The sequence below is a fragment of the Danio rerio genome, chromosome 8 (assembly GCF_049306965.1).
Source record: "Danio rerio strain Tuebingen ecotype United States chromosome 8, GRCz12tu, whole genome shotgun sequence".
Taxonomy (NCBI): Eukaryota; Metazoa; Chordata; class Actinopteri; order Cypriniformes; family Danionidae; genus Danio; species Danio rerio.
In genome coordinates, this window is record NC_133183.1 from 55,678,009 (window position 1) to 55,698,922 (window position 20,914).

Here is a 20,914-nt window from a genome sequence, read left to right on the forward strand (position 1 = left end):
CATTGTACAATAGGCATTTCTACAAAACATATCTGAATGTTTTCGGCTGTCCGCAACACTCGCGTATGGTGACTCACGCTCTGCGCAGCCTGCAGCTCGTGCTGTATTGAACAGACAGACGCACTTCACTTCAGAACTATAGCGGCCGTTTTTCGACTGAACAATTTATTTTTATGTCTTGGTAACACTATTTGAAGGGCCAGAACAAACTGCCTCGGGGGCCGGGTTTGGCCTGCGGGCCGCCAATTAAATAGCCCTGCCATAGACCAGTGGTTCCCAAAGTGGGGGTCGGGACCCCCCAAGGGGTCGCGGGGCAATGAAGGGGGGGTCGCCTGGTGATTTCCAAAAATCGATTTATTTTTATTAAACCATAAGAATTAACATATTTTATCCATAACTATACTGAAAATAAAAATAGTCGTTTATAGTTACTATATACTATATAGTTACTATAGTAGCTTATAGTTACTAGTTCTATTGGATTGCGACCCCTGGGGTAATTACATTATATTAAAGGCAGCAATAGCGTCAGATGCATTTTGATTTTATAACATCAGGTTATACTTTCTGGCACATTTAAAGCACTGACACAAATTTAATTGGTGTGTCTGCGTCATTGCATGCAAGGTTTCTGTATTTATAACCACCTTAGAGGATATTGGGGGTCGCGAGTCACTGGCATTGTTATTTTGGGGGTCGCGGGCTGAAAAGTTTGGGAACCCCTGCCATAGACAATAGCCTTCAGATGACCCCAAAGATAAAAGTCTAAAAGGGTCAGATCAGGAGACCTTGAGGGCCATTCAACTGGCCCACGACGACCAATCCACATTTCAGGAAACTGTTAATCTAGGAATCTCAGGGAACGTGCCAGCTTCAGTGCATAAAGAGGGAAACACATCCTCATGTAGCAATTTCAAATAACCAGTGACCTTGAGGTTTCCACTGATGAAGAATGGCCCCACTATCTTTGTTGTCTATGGTGTGAAGATACAAGATGTGCAGCACCTGAAACTACGGATACTGGAAGCCTGTGCTGGCATTTCTCCTGCGGTGTTGCTATCAGTGTGTGAAGAGTGGGAGAAGAGGGTTGCATTGACAATCCAACACAATGGGCAGCACATTGAACACATTTTATAAGTAGTCAGAAACTTGTAAATAACTCATGAAAGAATAAAAATTTTGGTAGAACTCTGCAGAATTATTTTGGGAGTATCATAACTAAAAGCCAGGGCCAGATGGAATCTGCTGACGTTTTTTGCCATATCTGCGGAGAATTTTGGTAAAAATCAGCGGATTTCTGTGGAATGATTTTGGGAGTATCCAGCGGAGTACCATAACTAAAACCTTAATATATTACATAAAAGTAATAAATTACTGAATAAAAACTGAATAAATTCAGATTTACACATTTACTCAAGTAAATAAACAGAATTAATAATGCGCTAAAAATCTGCGGAATTCTGTGCGCGCAGATTTCGTGTGGGCCTACTAAAAGCTTAACAAAGCAAGTCTCTCAAATAATATATCTACTAAAAGACAGAAAGTATTACTGTACAAACTGCATTGTACATAAATAAGATGAACATTTTCATATTAGTCACTAATTAATTTAAAAACTGATTAAATATAGATTTACACACATTTACTCAAGTAAATGAACAGAATTAATGAATGGCTAAAAATCTGCGTAACTCTGCACGCGCAGATTCCAAGTGGATCTAGCCATAGGTTCCCTACAACTGATATAGACAAAAGGACCTGCTTAATAATGACACTGGACTGAACTGACACTGTTTCAATTTACCAGAACGTCTATATTAAGCTGCTTTGACATATCTACATTGTAAAAAGCGCTATAGAAATAAAGATGAATTGAACTGAATGGGCCGTGGTTTGCATCTCTTGATTTTAATGTAGGTTGTCTTTCATTGAAAACAATGAACAATTGCATATATTCAGAAACAGTGCCTACTAATACAATAATAATAATACTTGATAAATAAGAACGTTTGGAGTGGAGATTGTGATATAACTTAAAAATGATTAAAAATTCTGCCATCATATTGACCTTATTTTAAAATCCGACTGATTTTTGCAATTGTTTTAGACCTTTCGATTCAGTTTCCTATGGGAATGACTAGGAATAATGAACGGCAATAAACGGTCAAACTACTTGCTCTACAAACAAGTGTGTTCATGACTATACATAAAAATAATGTAATAAGAAAATATCAGTTTGTAACATCAAGCAGCAGAACGAGCTGTTTTTAACGCCTAAAAATGAATGGAAGTGAATGAGACCGGATGTCTTGAGACAAAGAGATTCAAATGGTTGAACCTGCTCGTACGCAAACAATAAGGTCAATACTCACCCTTTGCTTGTCACAAAAAAGCCAGAGCCATATCACCCTGAGGCCCAAGACCAGTTACTCACTGAAGCTAAGCAGGGCTGAGCCTGGTCAGTACCTGGATGGGAGACCACTAGGGAACACTAGGTTGCTGTTGGAAGTGGTGTTAGTGAGGCCAGCAGGGGGCGCTCAACCTGTGGTCTGTGTGAGTCCTAATGCCCCAGTAAAAATGAAGGGGACACTATACTGTCAGTAGGCGCTGTCTTTCGGATGAGACGTTAAACCGAGGTCCTGACTCTCTGTGGTCATTAAAAATCCCATGGCACTTCTCGTGAAAGAGCAGGGGTGTAACCCCGGTGTCCTGGCCAAAGTCCCTCTATCGGCCCTTATGATCATGGCCTCCCAATCATCCCCTTCCACCGAATTGGCTCTATCACTGTTTCTCCTCTCCACCAATAGCTGGTGTGTGGTGAGCGCACTGGTGCCGTTGTCCTGTGGCTGCCGTCGCATCATCCAAGTGGATGCTGCACACTGGTGGTGGTGTGGAGAGACCCCCCCTCATGATTGTGAAGCGCTTTGGGTGTATGGCCATACACAATAAATGCGCTATATAAATACATTACATTTACAATTGATGGGAAATTCATTGTGGCTTGATGAAATTCTGATGAATGTATTACTCTCATTTATATGCTTATTTGAGTGATTTCAGTATTATATTTATCTATTGTATTATTACCCATACCTGTGGCATTATTATCAGGTATGTGTGCTTTGGTAAATAAAATAGTCACTTCGTGCAAATGCAGTCAGAGATGGGAAGAGAAATTAGAAGAGCAGCATTAATGTCACAATGAGGGTAGATTTATGGAAGCAAGGCCATAAGGACACCTGCGTTCTGTTCTGAAAGTCATGATAAGGCACACCTGCACATGCGCCCAAACTTCAATTCAATTCAATTCAGCTTTATTTGTATAGCGCTTTTACAATGTAGATTGTGTCAAAGCAGCTTCACATAAATGGTCATAGTAACTGGAACAGTGTGGTTCAGGTTTTAGTGTTTAAGTTCAGTTCAGTTCAGTTCAGCTCAGTTCAGTGTGATTTAATCATTACTGAGAGTTCAAACACTGAAGAGCAAATTCATCGATGCGTAGCTCTACCAATCCTGAACCATGCGAGGCAGTGGCGACAGCGGAGAGGGAAAAAAAACTTCACCTGATGGGAGTGAAGAAAAAAAACCTTGAGAGAACCAGACTCAGTTGGGCACGACCATTTTAATTTCTCCGCTGGCCAAAAGTCTTGTGCAGAACTTCATTCGCCGTGGTTTATGCTGGAAGATGGCCTCAATGAAGACTCGTCTGTCCCTGGAGCGTCGCTGGAATCAGACACATGTTCTCCACTCCCCACGACCATCAGCAGGGCTGATAGTGGAAAAAATTCCTGAGCCTGAACTTTTTTTCCTTGCCCCTGAGGTGAGTAGGGGTGGGGGTACTATGTATGCAACGCACTTTTAACACATAACTTGTGGGCCCCTGGGCCCAAATATATTAACAGCCGATGTGTAACCCTGATCATCATTATTGTCAAGTGGCTCTTTTTAGACACATGCCAGTGTCAGTGATCTTGTGACATGTGCCAGTAGGTGTCAGTATAAGCACGTTATAAGCACATTAATCTTATAAGTCTCTTTGCTTTAATATTTAAAAATCATTAGGCAAATGACACCTGTTATCTTACATGCATATATGTTATGACTTTTCAACATGCATTTTATTATAACTTTTTAAAGGATATTATTTAAAATACCTTAAAATGAAAATAAGTTAAATAATAAAATAAATGAATGAATTAAAAACATACAGAAGTCCATATTGTAGGGAACAAAGGAACTGCCAGGATGCAATAATATACAGTACAACAGATAAGTGTAACCCCACCCATACATAAGCATGCCACAATAAATTTGACTGACATGTGCTGTCAAATGACTATATTACGTACGGAAGTATGACTACGAATACATAACATAAATGCGTTTAAATTAAAACATCGTGGAGTAGCTCAGCAAATAAACTAACTTGCGACGCGATAAATTAGGTTAAAAGTCGCGTAATGATTAAATATGGTTTTGCTCGTGTTAATTAATGTCATAAGCTTCGCCGGGTGTCGATGTCACTGCAGTGACATGCAGCGCGACACTCTGAGTGACACAGGTCACTACACATGCCACTAGCGAGTGACACATGACAGTGGAAAACCGGACGTTAGGCTTGCCATGATAGACGGTGTTGACGGTGATACCGGTGTTAAGACGCAACACCGGTGACATCACTTTTTCACCGTGACACCGTCCCCACATTTGTTTTTTTTTTTTAAGTATTGTTTTTTTTTAATTATTTAAATATTTATTTGAATTAAATGGTAAACATAATTCTAAATAATTTACCTAAGATAAGAGCATGCACTATAATTATCATCTGATCATAACTACAATGCGTCATATTTCATTTATCACATCAAGAGAACAAGAGGAGTCGAATTTACAGAAAGAGAATGGCGGACGGATAAGTGTCAAAACGCAATGCAAAAGCGCCTGTTTGGCTATATTTTGCAAAAAGAGAACCTGAAGACGTAGGTAAATGAGGCAATCTGCAAACTTTGCCTGACAATGGTGGCAGCAGTTGGAGGAAACACAACTAGTTTATACACTCATTTTCAACATTTGATGTTCAACTATGTGTGGGTCCCGGGTAGATAAGATCAATAGCCATAAATGCGCAACGCATACTCTGATTTTTAAAATCACGCAACCATCATCTCACAGTTTAATAATAAATTCTTTTTTTTGCAATTGATTATTATGCGTTTAATGTAAAAAAAAATCAATGAAGAATAGGCCGACAAAAGAGTGGGCTAACCAGTGTGTGCGCGCGTCTTTTATCACTGAGGACGCTCTCTTCAAAAACCGAAAGTTGCTTCGTCTGTCTGGCAATATTTCGGCTTTTAATAAATGAAAAGTTAATTTAGATGAGTCAATATTAAAAATTGCAATAAAGTAACTGAGACGTGCGGCCACACATCAAATCTGAGGTCTGATCTCATCTCTCTCTCTCGCTGTCATCCAGACACAGACGCCTAACGAGTCAAGTCGCAAAACTGAGGCTGGTACCAGCTGACAGGTAGAATTGCTGAACCCTTGCGAAATCTGTCAGAATACAGCAATGAAATAAACATGCATAAATGTCTTTGAGCCAGAAAGTCTATCTAGGATATCTCAAAACGCAATTGGAGCCGTGGAGGAGTTGTGTATTTCTGTCGATTTGTTTTATTTCGTTAAGTAATAATTTAAAGCTTTCTATAAATATATTTATTATGTCTGTGAGGCATATACATTTTGCTTCATTTTGTTAAGCGCTCCTGTTCAAAAACCAGACGACAGAAAGCGCATCATTTTGGTTTTCTTTATTTTATAAAAACGCTGTAACGTTTTTTGATGTATTACTCGTACTTTGTGAGCAAAAATGACGGATAACTTTAAATTGCTCCCACTGAAAAAATGCAAGTGATTGCTCTGGCGCCTCGATGTCCTGCAAGCTTTTTATAAGCAAACTATGCGCCTAATAGCACACATTCTTTAACGTTTAAGCTACCATTGTTTTATACTTTAACTGTTTTATATCTTTTATTTTAGGCAAGTCGTGATGATCTGAGAAGGCAAACTGATCAAACAGACAATGATGGTCTTCCGCTGGGCGCTGTTCGTTAAAAAAAAACTTATTTTTAACGAATAAAAAATGCTCCAAACGTTTTTCTAAATAAGCTGAATAAAAAACGAAACTAAATATAAACACTTTGCCATTAGGCTACATACAAAACTGAACTATTTCATAGCTGAAACACTAAGTTGTTTAAGGAGAAGGGGGAAATATATTTTTGTCCCGTCTATTGCTTCACCGTTATTTCGAGAATAAACCCAGCGTAAATATGCAGATGTCATTCCCAAAACATATCAGCGTATATGTGCCGAAAACGAAAGTTTCATACAAATTCTGAATGGATTATAGCCTGGAAAGTGCAAAGCACGCTCCTCTTATTATCACTAAAAAGCGTCACTAATCTTAGTACATAGAGATCTCACAAAGATCCGTTTTATATATAAAGCTCTCTAAATTACACAATTAATCTTTTATTTACATGGCGTCTACACTCAAAAGATGATTCACGAGCACACAAAATGGCACTTAATAAAAACCAATCCGGCGCTTTCAGCAGTGAGTGAATTCTGCGAATCTAGAGAAATGACAGATCAATATCCGTGAACCTGATTTTTTTTTTTTCCCCGCAGCCACAGTACGCCGGAAATCCGGCGTGGTGCCGGAACGCTATCACCCCTGCATCAGCGCTGCAGCAGCTCAGGATATGGCCTGGTCCCGGATATGGAATCCTTGGGATCATCACGTCGCTGGTCTTGGATCCAAACAGTGACTCCGCCTAATCTAAACTCATTTGTAATGACTTCAAAAAACATGAGTACCCGAGAACTTCAGCTGAACTTACAGTTGGCAGCTCAGTGGACAGTGAACAAGATATATTGTTGAGCATTATTTTTTAGCATCACATTTGAAACAGGAAGGAAAGACCTTAACTGGACATGGGTAGGTACCCTGAAAGACCCTGAGACTTTATTGGTGGCGGGCACCTGAGAGATTTGAAATCCCATTAGCGGAGAAGCTGAGGTGTGTAATGTGAAAAATTATGTGGAGTATTAAGACAAAGAAGTGTATTTAAACTGTGTGCTAGCCTATGTTCACAGACACTTAAACGACCTGTTTCTGTTGTTACTGATGCTGTAACAATAGGGTATATGCCGAGCTAGTGCTGTTCCCATGCTGATACACTTCCGGTGAGCTGTTATTGTGAACTTTTTTCCATTTTATACGGTTCCTTATACAGCATCCATGTTGTAATGTCATTAAAATACATTCAGTTAAATAAACTTTAGCATTTATTTAGTTGCCCAAGCGTAAAACGAGACAAAAAGCTGTTTACTCGCACGCGCCCGTCAGAATCGGCAGGCTAACGCAGAAGCTCCATTGAACATACTGGGGTAAAAATAAATGCTCATATTATAAAGATATGGCGGGGGAAATGTAATTTAATGCAGGGCTTCTTGTACAATCTGAGACCCACTTTAAATCGGATATCACTCAGCCAGTGGAGATCGCTGATTTTTAAAGAAAACAGACCTTAAACGCACCGGATTTTGCATTGGCATTCAATTCACCGGAAGCGCTTAACCCAGGTTACTGGCAAATTAAAAGTCCTATTAGCATGCTTCGGCATATACCCCATAAACTGCTTTGCCTAAAGACTTCGGAGATCTCAGACTTTTGAAAAGTTTGACTTAGAAAATATTTTGTAGACCAGAATCGTTTTTTTTCACAACATTAACATGTTTGAATTTAGTTTTTCTGTATATACTGATTAAATTGTGATCTATCCATTTAATCCCCACATCACTCACACATTTAAGGACATTGAAATTGTGAAACGCATAATAGGACACAGTTTGATAGAATGATATGTGCATGAATATTTTAGGACTTTATTTCTGTGGCAACAGAGAACACTCAACACATAAGACTGCTATAGAAAATAATGATCAGTAAAAGCCACTGGCAAATCAGAACCCCCACCAACTCACACACACACACACATACACACGCACACGTACCTTTGGTAGGTTAAAGATAAATAAATTGACTTTCCATGCCATTATGATTGATTCACTTAAATCCAGTTAACAAATAAAAGTTTGGATGTGCCGTGGCTTAAAGTCTATAGTGCAAGAATTCTGATCTCAGGTTTTGTTTATCATATGTGAAAAAAAAAACTGACCCTAAATCAGATCTCTTCACCGCTATTAATCAAAAGAAATGTTCACACACACAAAAAAAAAAATTCAGTTGATGACTGAGGAGTTGATCTGAGCCTAAAACTATAAAACACAGTACACAGTTTAAAAATATATATATATGTATGTATATATAAATGTGCAATTATTGCGCAAGAGATAACATTATTGCTGCTTTTCTATTGCTGTACTTTAAGATATGCATACAGACAGGTAAATCCTATAGAATCTTTCTGAATGTTTTAAAAATAACAATATTGGGCATACATTAAACTGCCTTCAGACATCAGTCCTCCCTGAAAAAGTTCTTTAAAAGTGACTTAAGCAAATATCGCCACTTAACTCTGTGCAAGTGTTCTGCGTGAAAACGTATGTGAAAGTACGCATTTCTCCCATCAGTTGTTGGGATGTTTTTTTTATTGTCTTTGGTTTTGTTACCGTGGCTTCATTGCTCTTCTGTTGGTAGTTTGACAAAAGCTACAGCGGCAAGTTCCTTGCAGAATTCCTCCAGAACTATCACACCCTTCAGCAGGGTCATGTGATCCACCCTATCAGAGAGAACAGAGCAGCATCAAATATACGCTCAACTAAAACAGAAACCAGCATTTCCAGTGTTATGGATGTGTCATTTGCAGTCAAATCTCAAAACATAAATTTGCACAAAAAATATAAGCACTCACCGGCCACTTTATTAGGTACACGTCCAACTGCTGGTTAATGCAAATTTTTTAATCAGCCAATCACAACAGCAACTCAATGCATTTAGGCATGTAGAAATGATCAAGACCATCTGCTGCAGTTCCAACCGAGCATCAGAATGGGGATTTAACTGACTTTGAATGTGGCATGGTTGTTGGTGCCAGACGGGCTGGTCTGAGTATTTCAGAAACTGCTGATCTACTGCGATTTTCACGCACAACCATCTCTAGAGTTTACAGAGAATGGTCTGAAAAAGAGAAAATATCCAGTGAACGGCAGTTCTGTGGGCACAAATGCCTTCTTGACATCAGTGGTCAGAGGAGAATGGCTAGACTGGTTCCAGCTGATAGAAAGGCAACAGTAAATCAAACAACCAAACGTTACAACCGAGGTATGCAGAAGAGCATCTCTGAACTCACAACACGTCCAACCTTGAGCCGGTCGGACTACAGCAGAAGAAGACCACACCGGTTGCCACTCCTGTTAGCTAACAACAGAAAACTGAGGCTGCAACTCACACAGGATCACCAAAATTGGACAATACAATATTGGAAAAATGTTGCCTGGTCTGATGAGTCATTATTTCTGCTGCGACATTTGGATGGTCGGGTCTGATTTTGGTGTCAACAACATGAAAGCATGGATCCATCCTGCCTTGTATTACCAGTTCAGGCTGGTGGTGGTTTAATGGTGTGGAGGATATTTTCTTGGCACACTTTGGGCCCATTAGTTCCAACTGAGCATCGTGTCTGCCGCAGCCTACCCAAGTATAGTTGCTGACCATGCTCATCCCTTTATGACCACAGTGTACTCATCTTCTGATGGCTCCTTCCAGCAGCATAACACTCCATGTCATAAAGCGTGAATCATCTCAGACTGGTTTCTTGAACATGACAATAAGTTCACTGTACTCAAATGGCCTCCACAGTCCCCAGAACTCAATCCAATAGAGCATATTTGAGATGTGGTGGAATGGGAGATTAACATCAGGGATGTGCAGCCGACAAATCTGCAGCAACTGCATGATGCTATCATGTCAATATGGACCAAAATCTCCGAGGAATATTTCCAGAACATTGTTGAATCTATGCCACGAAGGATTAAGGCAGTTCTAAAGGCAAAAGTGGTTCCAACCAGGTACTAGTAAGGTGTACCTAATAAAGTGGCCAGTGAGTGTACGTTAACGTCATATTGAAACAAAATAAAATAAATAATGCTCTTCAAAAGAATAAAAGTGGGCTCACTATAGAACAAAAATGATTGATTTAGAAATGTTTGCATATATGAAGAAAAAAGCTTTGTTATGGATGTGACAGATGAGAAATTGCCACTTGTGAGACTTTGGTAAATCAAATAAAATAGTTTGAAAACATTGACAAAGAAATTCTTGAGTATTTGTACAGTACTGTAAAATACAAGCCTGAGGAAAAACTGCAGAAAAGTGAATTTTTTAAGTTGAAGTAGTCATTTATTATGAGATAAAATTAAAAACCTTAAAATTGTCGATGTACACATAAGGCCTGTTTCCCTCAAATATTGATGACATCTTATGACGTCATGTTGAACTACATGCAACTGAGGCGAATTCCACATGTTTGTGGCCAACCCACTGCACATTCCTCATCAATCGCACCACCTAGTGGATATTGGCCTATGTTTGCACATTTGCATTGTATATAATCTACTCACGCCGATACTTAATTTCAAATTGGGTGTGAACCCAACATTACATTCCCATTTGGTGTGAACCAATAAAACACAGCTTAAAGACGCTTCTTATATGCAGATTGAAGTGTAAAAATCTTGACGGTTCTGTGGGTCTCGTCTATCAATTCTGAGCTTTATTTTGTATTTTCTATTAGATTCAATTCAGGTGATTGACTGGGCCATTCTACGGCTTAATTGTCTTTCTCTGAAAGCATTTAAGAGTTTCCTTGGCTATGTTTTGGATCATTGTCTTGCTGAGATGTCCACCCTGGTTTCATCTTCACCATCCTGCTAACGTAGATGTTGGACTAAAGCAGCTGATATTCATTTACAATGATGAAAGGCAGAGGGTTGCTGAATGACATTGCTGAATTTCAGCTGCTGTCTGGGCCTTCACTACTTTCCACAACTTCCTTTCTTCATGCGTTCAATACTTTTCCCTGCGTCTTTTATTTTATAACACAGCTTAATTTGTAAACTAATTAGTTTTGTTTTCTTTTCATATATGGACTTCTTTGGTTTTGACTAACATCTGGCGAAAATTTCAAGTCAACGGCACCTTTAGAAAGATGTATTCAGAGAAAAATGGTGACGTGTTCATTCATTTATTTTATTTTCAGCTTAGTCCTTTTTTTAATCTGGGGTCGCCACAGCGTACTGAACTGCCAACTTATCTAGCATTTGTTTTTACACAGCGGATTCCAGCTGCAACCCATGTCTGGGAAACATCCACACACACTCGTTCACACTCAAACACTACAGACAATTTAGCCTACCCAATTCACCTGTACCACATGTCTTTGGACTGTGGGGGAAACCGGAGCAATGGTGACGTGTTCAATACTTATTTCCCCCACTGTATAGTCCTGTGTGCAGCGTATCAGTGTGTGATTTGTTCTGATCGGCTTGTTTTTCATCAAGGTTTTACACTCACAGGATTTATATGAGAAAAAGAAAACAATGGTGCTTGAGGCTCACCGTATGGCCATTTCAATTTACAGAACTCCTATTATTCAGAGTTATTCAGTATATATTACTATTATATTGCACCTTTAAGTTTGAACAGTCTTATTAAGAAATGAAGTGATGTTCTTACATGCTCTCCTCGTCCAGTCCCATCAGCTGCCTCCTGATCACCACCAGTCTGTCCGTTACATTGGTGATGTTTTGAATCCTTTGCATTAAATCTCCTATTACCTACAAAAAAAAGAAAATAGTGTCACATTTTCCAAATTTATTACATCACGCAACACGCCTTCACGTACAGTAGCATATATTGTACTGTATTTTTTCTTTTAAAATGGTTCTCACCCTGACTAGAGTGGAGAAGAGGGATCGTGCTCCAGGGCTCAGGCTGATGTAAGGGTCTAGCAGGTACTCGTGCAGGTTGGGGTGAGGAAACACAGCTAACCTGGACAGAACTGACGTCACCTGCAGATTCAGCTCATACGGCTGGCAAGGGGAAACAGGAAACAAATCAGGAATGCAGAAACAGTTACATTAAATGTCTGAATACTCAATTCCGATTGGCTGGAATGTGTGCAATAAAACAGTTTAATGCAGATGAAGCAGGCAGTTTCAGTCGATTCATCAACATTCTATATTAAGGGTATCGGTGGAAGAAAAAAGTTTGATTCTTTCACTAGTGATTCTGAATCACTTTTTCGAAAGTTCAGAATTGATTCTGTATTCAAATTGTGGCCCGTTTCCACTGAGTAGTATGGTACAGTACAGTTCGGTACAGTTTCACAGTACAGTTAGTTTATTAGTTTGCTGGAAATTAGAACTGAATTTAAAAATAGTTTTGAAACAAATTTTTGCGCTTAACAAACAAAATTAATTATTTATAGGCTAATGGATGTCTGTGCGTACAAGAAGTTTCCCTATCCCCGAGAGTCGAGGAGGCTCATCTCTCATTCTCGCGCTGTAGATGCTGTTTAACTGTTTTCTTGTTATTGAAAAGCTCAGTTTTTCCACTTACAAAGTCTGTCATGTAAATAGCAAATGCGCTATGGCACAACTGACTCTTAAAGGGAATGGGAGATGAGACTCTGATTGGTTTAATCTCAAAACACACCTATAACTCATTAAGAAAATAAGCTCAACCCTTTTAGACCATGCGCCACGGCGCAAAGCGAGTTGTCCGTCCTTAAAATAGTAAAAACAGATTCTGACACGCCCTTAATGCTTTTGCGTTCTGCACCAAGATCGTTAAAAAAGAGGCCTAATTGTCTGTATGTGTTCATAGCATGTTTTATTTATTTTGTTTCTTTATATATGCAAGATGAGGGTGTAACATGTAGTAAATTAAAAAAGCGTAATTTACAGTTATCAATATCCCATTGAACCATGCAAGATGTCACAATGAGATGTTGGCAAGATTGCGGAAATACTTAACGGAGAACATATTTAGCAAATGTTTTCATGAGTTTTCTCCAAATATATTCACAACCAATTTATTTGATATATTAATATATTAAGCAACTCTCCCATGCAACTCCACTCGCTGACTTTTTCATCCTTTTTGTCATGGCAGTTAGCCTACTTTGCGTTGCCCCATGTGGTTACAAATGACAGTACAATGGTGAGAATGAAAACCTCCACAACTCACATCTGTACATTAAATAATGTAATGGTTGAGTTTAGGGTTCTGGAAGGTGTAGACGTTAATAACTATGATGGTTGGGTTTAGGATTGTGGAAGGTGTAGATGTTAATAACGATAGTTGGGTTTAGAGTTGTGGTAGGTATACGTAAACATTAATAACTGATAGTTGGGTTAAGTGTTGGGGAAGGTGTAGACGTTAATAACTGTGATGGTTGGGTTTAGGGTTGGGGAAGGTGTAGACGATAATAACGATAGTTGGGTTAAGAGTTGTGGTAGGTATACGTAAACATTAATAACTGATGGTTGGGTTAAGGGTTGGGGAAGGTGTAGACGTTAATAACTGTGATGGTTGGGTTACAAGTTGAGGAAGACGTAGACCAGGGGTCACCTATCTCGGTCCTGGAGGGCCGGTGTCCCTGCAGGGTTTAGCTCCAACTTGCCTCAACACAACTACCTGGGTGTTTCAAGTATACCTAGTAAGACCGTGATAAGCTTGTTCAGGTGTGTTTATTTACGGTTGGAGCAAAAATCAGCAAGACACCGGCCCTCCAGGAACAAGTTTGGTGACCTCTGACGTAGACGTTAATAACTGATGGTTGGGTTTAGGATTGTGGAAGGTGTAGACATTAATTACTGTGACGGTTGGCTTCAGGGTTAGGGAAGGTGTAGACGATAATGACGATAGTTGGGGTTAGGGTTGTGGTAGGTATACGTAAACGTTAATAACTGATGGTCAGATTAAGGGTTGGGGAAGGTGAAGACGTTAATAACTGTGACGGTTGGGTTACAAGTTGAGGAAGACGTAGACGTTAATACCTGCCGGTTGGGTTTATGGTTGGGGAAGGTGTAGACGTTAATAGCTATGATGGTTGGGTTTAGGATTGTGGAAGGTGTAAACGTTAATAACTGTGATGGATGAGTTTAGGGTTGGGGAAGGTGTAAACGTTAATAACTGTGATGATTGGGTTTAGTTTTGTTGTAGGTATAGATGTTAATAACTGTGATGGCTGGGTTTGGTGTGGAGTAGGTGTAGACAATAATAACTGATGTACAGCGCCATCTTGCTGACAACATAGTACTGAACCATACTGAATTGAACCATACCACTCAGTGGAAACAAAGCATTACATCACGACAGTGTGGGCATCCATGGATGCAAGCTAGAAAAAGCTGTGGTAAAGCATTTCTTGTAGAAAGACTGAAAATTCTTGTAGAAATGCAGAAAGAATGACATTAATGTGATGCATGGACACTGATTACAACACAATTGTATGTCACCAATGGCTTATCTTCTGCAAACACAAACTGTGAATGAATGTTGCAAATGAATGAAACATTGTGTACGACTGTAAAGCGAAGTGAAGCTGTACGGTTTTAAAACTAGTTCTCTGTGGCTCTGAACTAAAAGGAATTGCAATAAAATATTCAAATATATTTTAAGCAAATAATTGGGTCAGCATTATTATTATTATATTATCAGCATTATTTTTCTAATAATTCCATGACCTGTTCATTAATTAATCCTCACATTAATTAATTTACACACACACACACACACACACACACACACACACACACACACATTCACACACACATCCTGATAATACTACTCTACCTGTTCTAGTATGCGTGCGATCCTGTCAAACAGGATATGTAGAAAGTGACCTTCATAGAAGTCTGTAGAAGGGTTGTTTACAGTGGCTTTAGCAGAATCTGGCCACTTCCAGTCCCGTACGAGAGCAGTACACTCTTTAAACTAAAAGAGAGAAAGAAATAACAGGAGATTCAGTGTTAGATTGTTACAGACACAACAGCTTAATTATATAACTGAAACAGATTATGTGTATAAAATAAAAACTCAGTGTATAAACTCACCACTTTGTGTGCATCATGAACGTATGTGTCATATCCTGCTCCCTGCACAAGATGGGATGTTTTTGCCTCTTGAGGCACTAAACATAAGAAGCTAATGAAAACAAATGAGAAATTATTTGAAAGTTTGCAATAGATTAAAAGCATTAATTTATTCATTAAAATCATTAATACATTGAATGATTCAGTTGTGTGTGTGTGTGTGTGTGTGTGTGTGTGTGTGTATATATATATATGGCTTGACATTAACTTTTTTGATCACAAGCCACTGTGGCTAGTGGATTTCCAACATTACTAGTCACTCACCATTTTCACTAGCCACACATTTGATGTTGGGAATTTTTTTATATATATAAACTTGACTTTGACATGTAAAAATACTTGATTTATATTTTGTAATATGTCCACATGCCTTCTCATTCACTTCGCTTTTTTGTGTGTGTTGTGTATGAGCTTGCTCAATGTGCATGAGCAAATGGGTTGTGTCGCATTGCAATTAGTTTTTATTTCACATGACTTTTTAGGGCTTAATATTTAGGATTTACCAAATTTATCCAAAAATACCACACCAAAAATAAATGAACTTTTATTTCTTAGCCACAAATTTTAATTAATGTGTTAAAACAAGCACAATATAGCTGTATAGAAGCAATTTTTTTATTTCAACAAAGCTTTTCTTTAAAAAAATATTAAACATTTTAAAAATAATTATTGTCATGTATCAAAAATATGCACAGTAATCTGACCTGGCTTAAGGTCCCAGATCAGCAGTTTACTACACATAAATGGGAAGTTAACCTCATATTAAAGCAATGTTTTTGTAAAAAAAAAAAAAAAAAAAGATAATTAAACCACATTAACAAAAATAACTGTCAAAGAGAACCCATCGCACCAGTTGTGTTTTCACTAGGCACGGTTGCTTCACGCAAGTGATTCTGTGTGCGCGAGTGATCATCCTCTAATTCGGTATTCACCTGCTTTTTTTACTTGCGTGAACACAATTACTTTTGTCAGTCATGCTGCTTCTCAATTCTAATCTCACATTTTCACAGACATTGGGCCATCCTTACTGTCGAACCCTCCGTTTAAAAAAACAACAATTAAAATTTAAATTATTAAAATTGCTTAAATAATTTTCAACCAGCCAAAGTGGCTAGTGGGAGCAGATGTCAATTTGCCAAAACTAAAATCTACACGCATTTGGCGGGTGTTAATATCAAGCCCTGTATGTGTGTGTGTGTGTGTGTGCGTATGTGTGTGTATATATATATATATATATATATATATATATATATATATATATATATATATATATATATATATGCAGTTGAAGTCAGAATTATTGGCCCTTTTTTTTCTTTTTTAAGTATTTCCCAAATTATGTTTAACAGAGCAAGGAAATGTTCACGGTATGTCTGATAATATTTTCTCTTCTGGAGAAAGTCTTTTTTGTTTTATTTCGGCTAGAATAAAAGCAGTTATCAAAATTTTAAACACCATTTTAAGGACAAAATTATTAGCCCCTTTAAGCTAATTTTTGTTTGGATAGTCTACAGAACAAACCATCGTTATACAATAACTTGCCTAATTACCCTAACCTGCCTAGTTCACCTTATTTATCTAGTTAAGCCTTTAAATGTCACTTTAAGCTGTATAATAGTGTCTTGAAAAATATCTAGTCAAATATTATTTACTGTCATCATGACAAAGATAAAATAAATCAGTTATTAGAGATGAGTTATTAAAACTATTATGTTTAGTAATGTGCTGAAAAAATTCTTCTCTCCGTTAAACAGAAATTGGGGAAAAAATAAACAGAGGGTCTAATAATTCAGGGGGGCTAATAATTCTGACTTCAACTGTATATATATACATATATATATATATATATATATATATATATATATATATATACACACACACACACACACACACACACACACACACACACACACCTCTCATACACCTGTTCCGGTTCACCAATGATTACACACGCAGCTGGGAGCAGTTAAAAGACTAATTACACAGCTACTTTGCTTTGGCTGTTTCTCAACTCTAAGAACGCAGAGGAATGGACTTGCGTTCTTGTGGAGACCAGTCTTGCCATGTTTCCTCGGAAGAACAAACTCGGGAGACCGCGAAGACAGAGAATGCGTCCTGTGAGAAATGAGATGCTGCTTTCTTCCTAATGGTCACATGACCTTCACGTGTTTTTAATGGAATTAAACATTACAGCATTCATACAATAATTTATTGCTTTTTTCCCCTTTGCAAAACATATACTACGCATAAAAACATCAATAGATGTTGCGCAATACAAATAAAATAGATTTTAATAAGAATTTCAGCAAATAAACACCTTTAATGTGTTTATTTCTTTATTAAGATGTCCATGGTAATGTTTATATTCACCGTTTCATTTAGGGAAACTCCTGAGGTAAATAAGTGATATCGCTGAACTTTAAAAATAAATCTAAATAAAATGCTGCGCTTCCCACCTCCAGTCGTGATGACTTCTGGGACTTCTAGAGCGAGATCGGTGCCAAGTCTGCATCGGTGTGTCCTCGATATTAAGAACACATCCAGGAAGTTTTACGCGTCCTCTGTTCTTGCAGTCTTGAGTATTGGAACTGAACTTTGGCAGATGATGATGAAGTTACACGAGTACACGAGGATGTAAGACCACTGAAGAACGCATATTGAGAAACAGCCTTAGTCTTTTTCACCTTTAGCATTACAAAGCTTTTTCCTTGTTTTGTCTTTCTAAGCTGTTTCCTGACGCTCACTTTGTGTATTGTTTATGCAGTTAGCCACCAGAACCAATCTCTTTGCCTGTGACCAGAGTTTAATAATTCCATATTGAGTAACGTAAGAATATTTATTTAAATGTTGGTACCTTACTGGAACAATTAATCCACCCATAGATATATACATTAGATGTCACCTACCCTGTTGTTGTCTATTAGGAGGAATGTGTCAATAGAGCAGCCATTATAGTACAGGGTAGCGCTCCTTTGAAATGAATGCGGGACCAAGGTGCAGTGGAGGACTGTGGTCATCCAGAGCCAGATAATTACACATATATACACATATATCTATGATCGGGAGTTTTCCTGGAGGTCAGAATGCACTTTTTTTTTAATTAGGAAAATTATAATTTTACATCAATTTTCTGTATTGATGGATAGGTGATCGCACGGGCATAACTGACCAAAAGCTTGTGTTTGTGTGTATGGAAATGTACTATCCACCCCTTCTGTTAAATTTGATCTAATCCGTGTCCTGAAACACACCTCCTGCTTTCACTTCTCATACTGATGAAGGGAGCGATTTGTTTGTGAATGAATCTCCGTTATGAACGACTTGTTCACTAGCCGACAAGAATACAAGTTTCTGGCACCGCAGCATCTCGTTGTTAAATTTCTTTTGCATTGTTTGCTGATTTTATTCAACAAAACTAGCATAAGCCGAGTGTTTAGTGCGAATTGGAGCTGCTTTGCCTTATGGTGAATGCAGTAAGTGACAGTATTATCATCAATAATGTTACCTGCTTAGCACAAAAGTTCAGAACATACAAAATTGTAAAAAACTCAATCTTACCTACGAAATGTTCAGCCTTTGTGCTTTGTTTTCTTTGTTTGCTAGTTACTACACACGAAAACATCGCTAAAGTCCAGCATCTTCACGTAATAACAATGTCTTGACCAGTGCGGTTGAATGAGCACTTTACAAATATGGTGGCGCTATTGACGCATGCTCAGGGTCCCAATGCGATATCTAGTGTAAATATCTATGAAGTCCACCCTACACCTTTTAAAAAGTACAACTTTTTTTTATTCAATAGCTATTAGAAAATATAATTAAAACTTTGGAAAAACACTAATTTTTTTATCAAACAAATTCCTTTGCAATCTTCTATATAATGAAAAGAAGGGGAAAAAACTTACAATTTATTCACTTACAATCCTTAATAATATTTTACTCCCTATGCCACAGCTGCTGTTGTCATTGACGCTTTATTTAAATACATGAGGCATATAGTATCGTATTTTCACTGCTACAAATATGCTGTTTATGACGATATTACAGCTTTTTTCCATCCGAATGTTCTGTATTTATTACATTTAAACTATTTATACGAAATTCTAAGAATGTTTTAATCTTACCTGTTGACTGTGTCAACAACTTGCGTGTGCAGATTGGGATTAAGTCTTTCTCTGACATTGGGCAGAGACAGAAGAGGCTCATGGTTGCTGTCTCCACTGTCATCATACATGTCTGGGAAAAAGGGATCCTCTTCCAGCTCCCTAAGAGATAAAGACAGGGGAAATCAATTATAAATCATTAGGAATAGTAACAATGTAAAAAAAAAAAATCGCAAAAACAAAATAAAAAGTGCTTCGGGGGTAATTAATCTTTTAGTGCTCTTTGGAAAAGACATTCTTATTGAGTCCAAGGTTCTAGAAAATTAAGTGAAAAAGTTAAAAAGCCTTTTATTGACATGGCTATAATAAAAAAAACAAAACAGCACTCGTAGACCTATGCGTTTCAACAAATGTGCCTTCATCAGGGTGACAAGAATTACATGCGGCTTAAGTTTGTTTAAATACTCAGAGCCCTATTCTACACTTGGCGCACATGTTTTTTGTTAGTTTAGTAAACCCGACGCATGTTTCCTATTCTTGTTTTGCACCACGTTGTTTATATAGCAAATACATATGTCACACCTGTTGCAGTGCCCTAGTTTGGACACTTGAGGGCACTTGTTTGTTTTGTAATTTCCCATAATCCTTTGTATCACTGATTGTGTTATGTTACAGCTGTTTCATGTTTTTAATTTAGTCCTGTCTTTATAAACCCTCTTGTTCTCTGTTTTAGTTGCCTTAGGATTTTGTTAGCTCCTTACGTCTGGTATGTTTGTCTGGTCATCTAGTTTTTGTATTTTGATAATACCTGGATTCCTGTTTTGTGTTTGTTTTCGTTAGCACTCTTTAGCACTCCTACCCTGTTTTTTGTATTTACTCGTTTTTTGATTTTTTGCTTGTTCTCTCGTTTGGACTAGATTTGCATCCTGCTTATAGTTCTGTGCAAGTTTTGGAAACCTTAGTCTTTGTTATAATAAATTGCTGCACTTGGATTTTTTGCGTTGTGTGATTCTCCCCCACTTGTGACACATATGCGCCCATTTGTGCTCACATATGCGTGTTGGTCGGAAAAGAGCTGTGTTCAGGCACATTGCTTGTGCATTGCTATTTTAAGGGCACCTCAAACAGACCATGCCATACCCACTAAAAGCATAGGAATAGGATGTGTGTTTGGATATAACTTTTAAATAAGTTTTTGGATTACACTTCATTGTTATTGTTCATTTATTTGTTTGCTGGAAATTGCAAGGTGTCCTCACTGCAGTCTGTAGCACGATGACGTACTGGATCAGGTAGAATACATGGTAGACGTTGTAACGCACATGCCACTGTGATGACTGGGTTAAGGGTTGGGGAAGACATGCCACAGCTATTTCAACCTGCAGCCCAAGACCAGTTACTCACTGAAGCTAAGCAGGGCTGGTCAGTACATGGATGGGAGACCACATGCAAAAACTAGGTTGCTGTCGTAAGTGGTGTTAGTGAGGCCGGCAGGGGGTGCTCAACCTACGGTCTGTGTCAGTTCTAATGCCCCAGTAAAAATGAAGGCGGCAATATACTTTAACTGAGTGCTGTCTTTTGTTTGAGACGTTAAACTGAGGTCCTGACTCTCTGTGGTCATT

At 38.2% G+C, this 20,914-nt stretch overlaps 1 protein-coding gene and 1 long non-coding RNA gene across 5 annotated transcripts in view; one reads left to right on the forward strand and one right to left on the reverse strand.

Moving 5' to 3' along the window:
- fhip2b (FHF complex subunit HOOK interacting protein 2B) overlaps nt 1-20,914 on the reverse strand; it is a 56,593-nt gene that overhangs the window by 4,933 nt on the left and 30,746 nt on the right. The window contains exons 12-17 of one of the 4 annotated variants that reach the window (XM_021478316.2): nt 19,314-19,454; nt 15,151-15,241; nt 14,891-15,031; nt 11,980-12,120; nt 11,765-11,865; nt 8,701-8,810 (exon numbers count right to left, since the gene is read on the reverse strand). In XM_021478316.2, coding sequence (XP_021333991.1) covers nt 8,708-8,810; nt 11,765-11,865; nt 11,980-12,120; nt 14,891-15,031; nt 15,151-15,241; nt 19,314-19,454 — 718 coding nt within the window. In that variant the 3' untranslated portion in view covers nt 8,701-8,707. 4 annotated transcript variants of the gene reach the window in all.
- Nucleotides 794-8,489, forward strand: LOC141375926 (uncharacterized). Its single transcript, XR_012384747.1, has 2 exons — nt 794-3,820; nt 6,694-8,489. It is a non-coding gene; the product is annotated as an uncharacterized lncRNA (long non-coding RNA).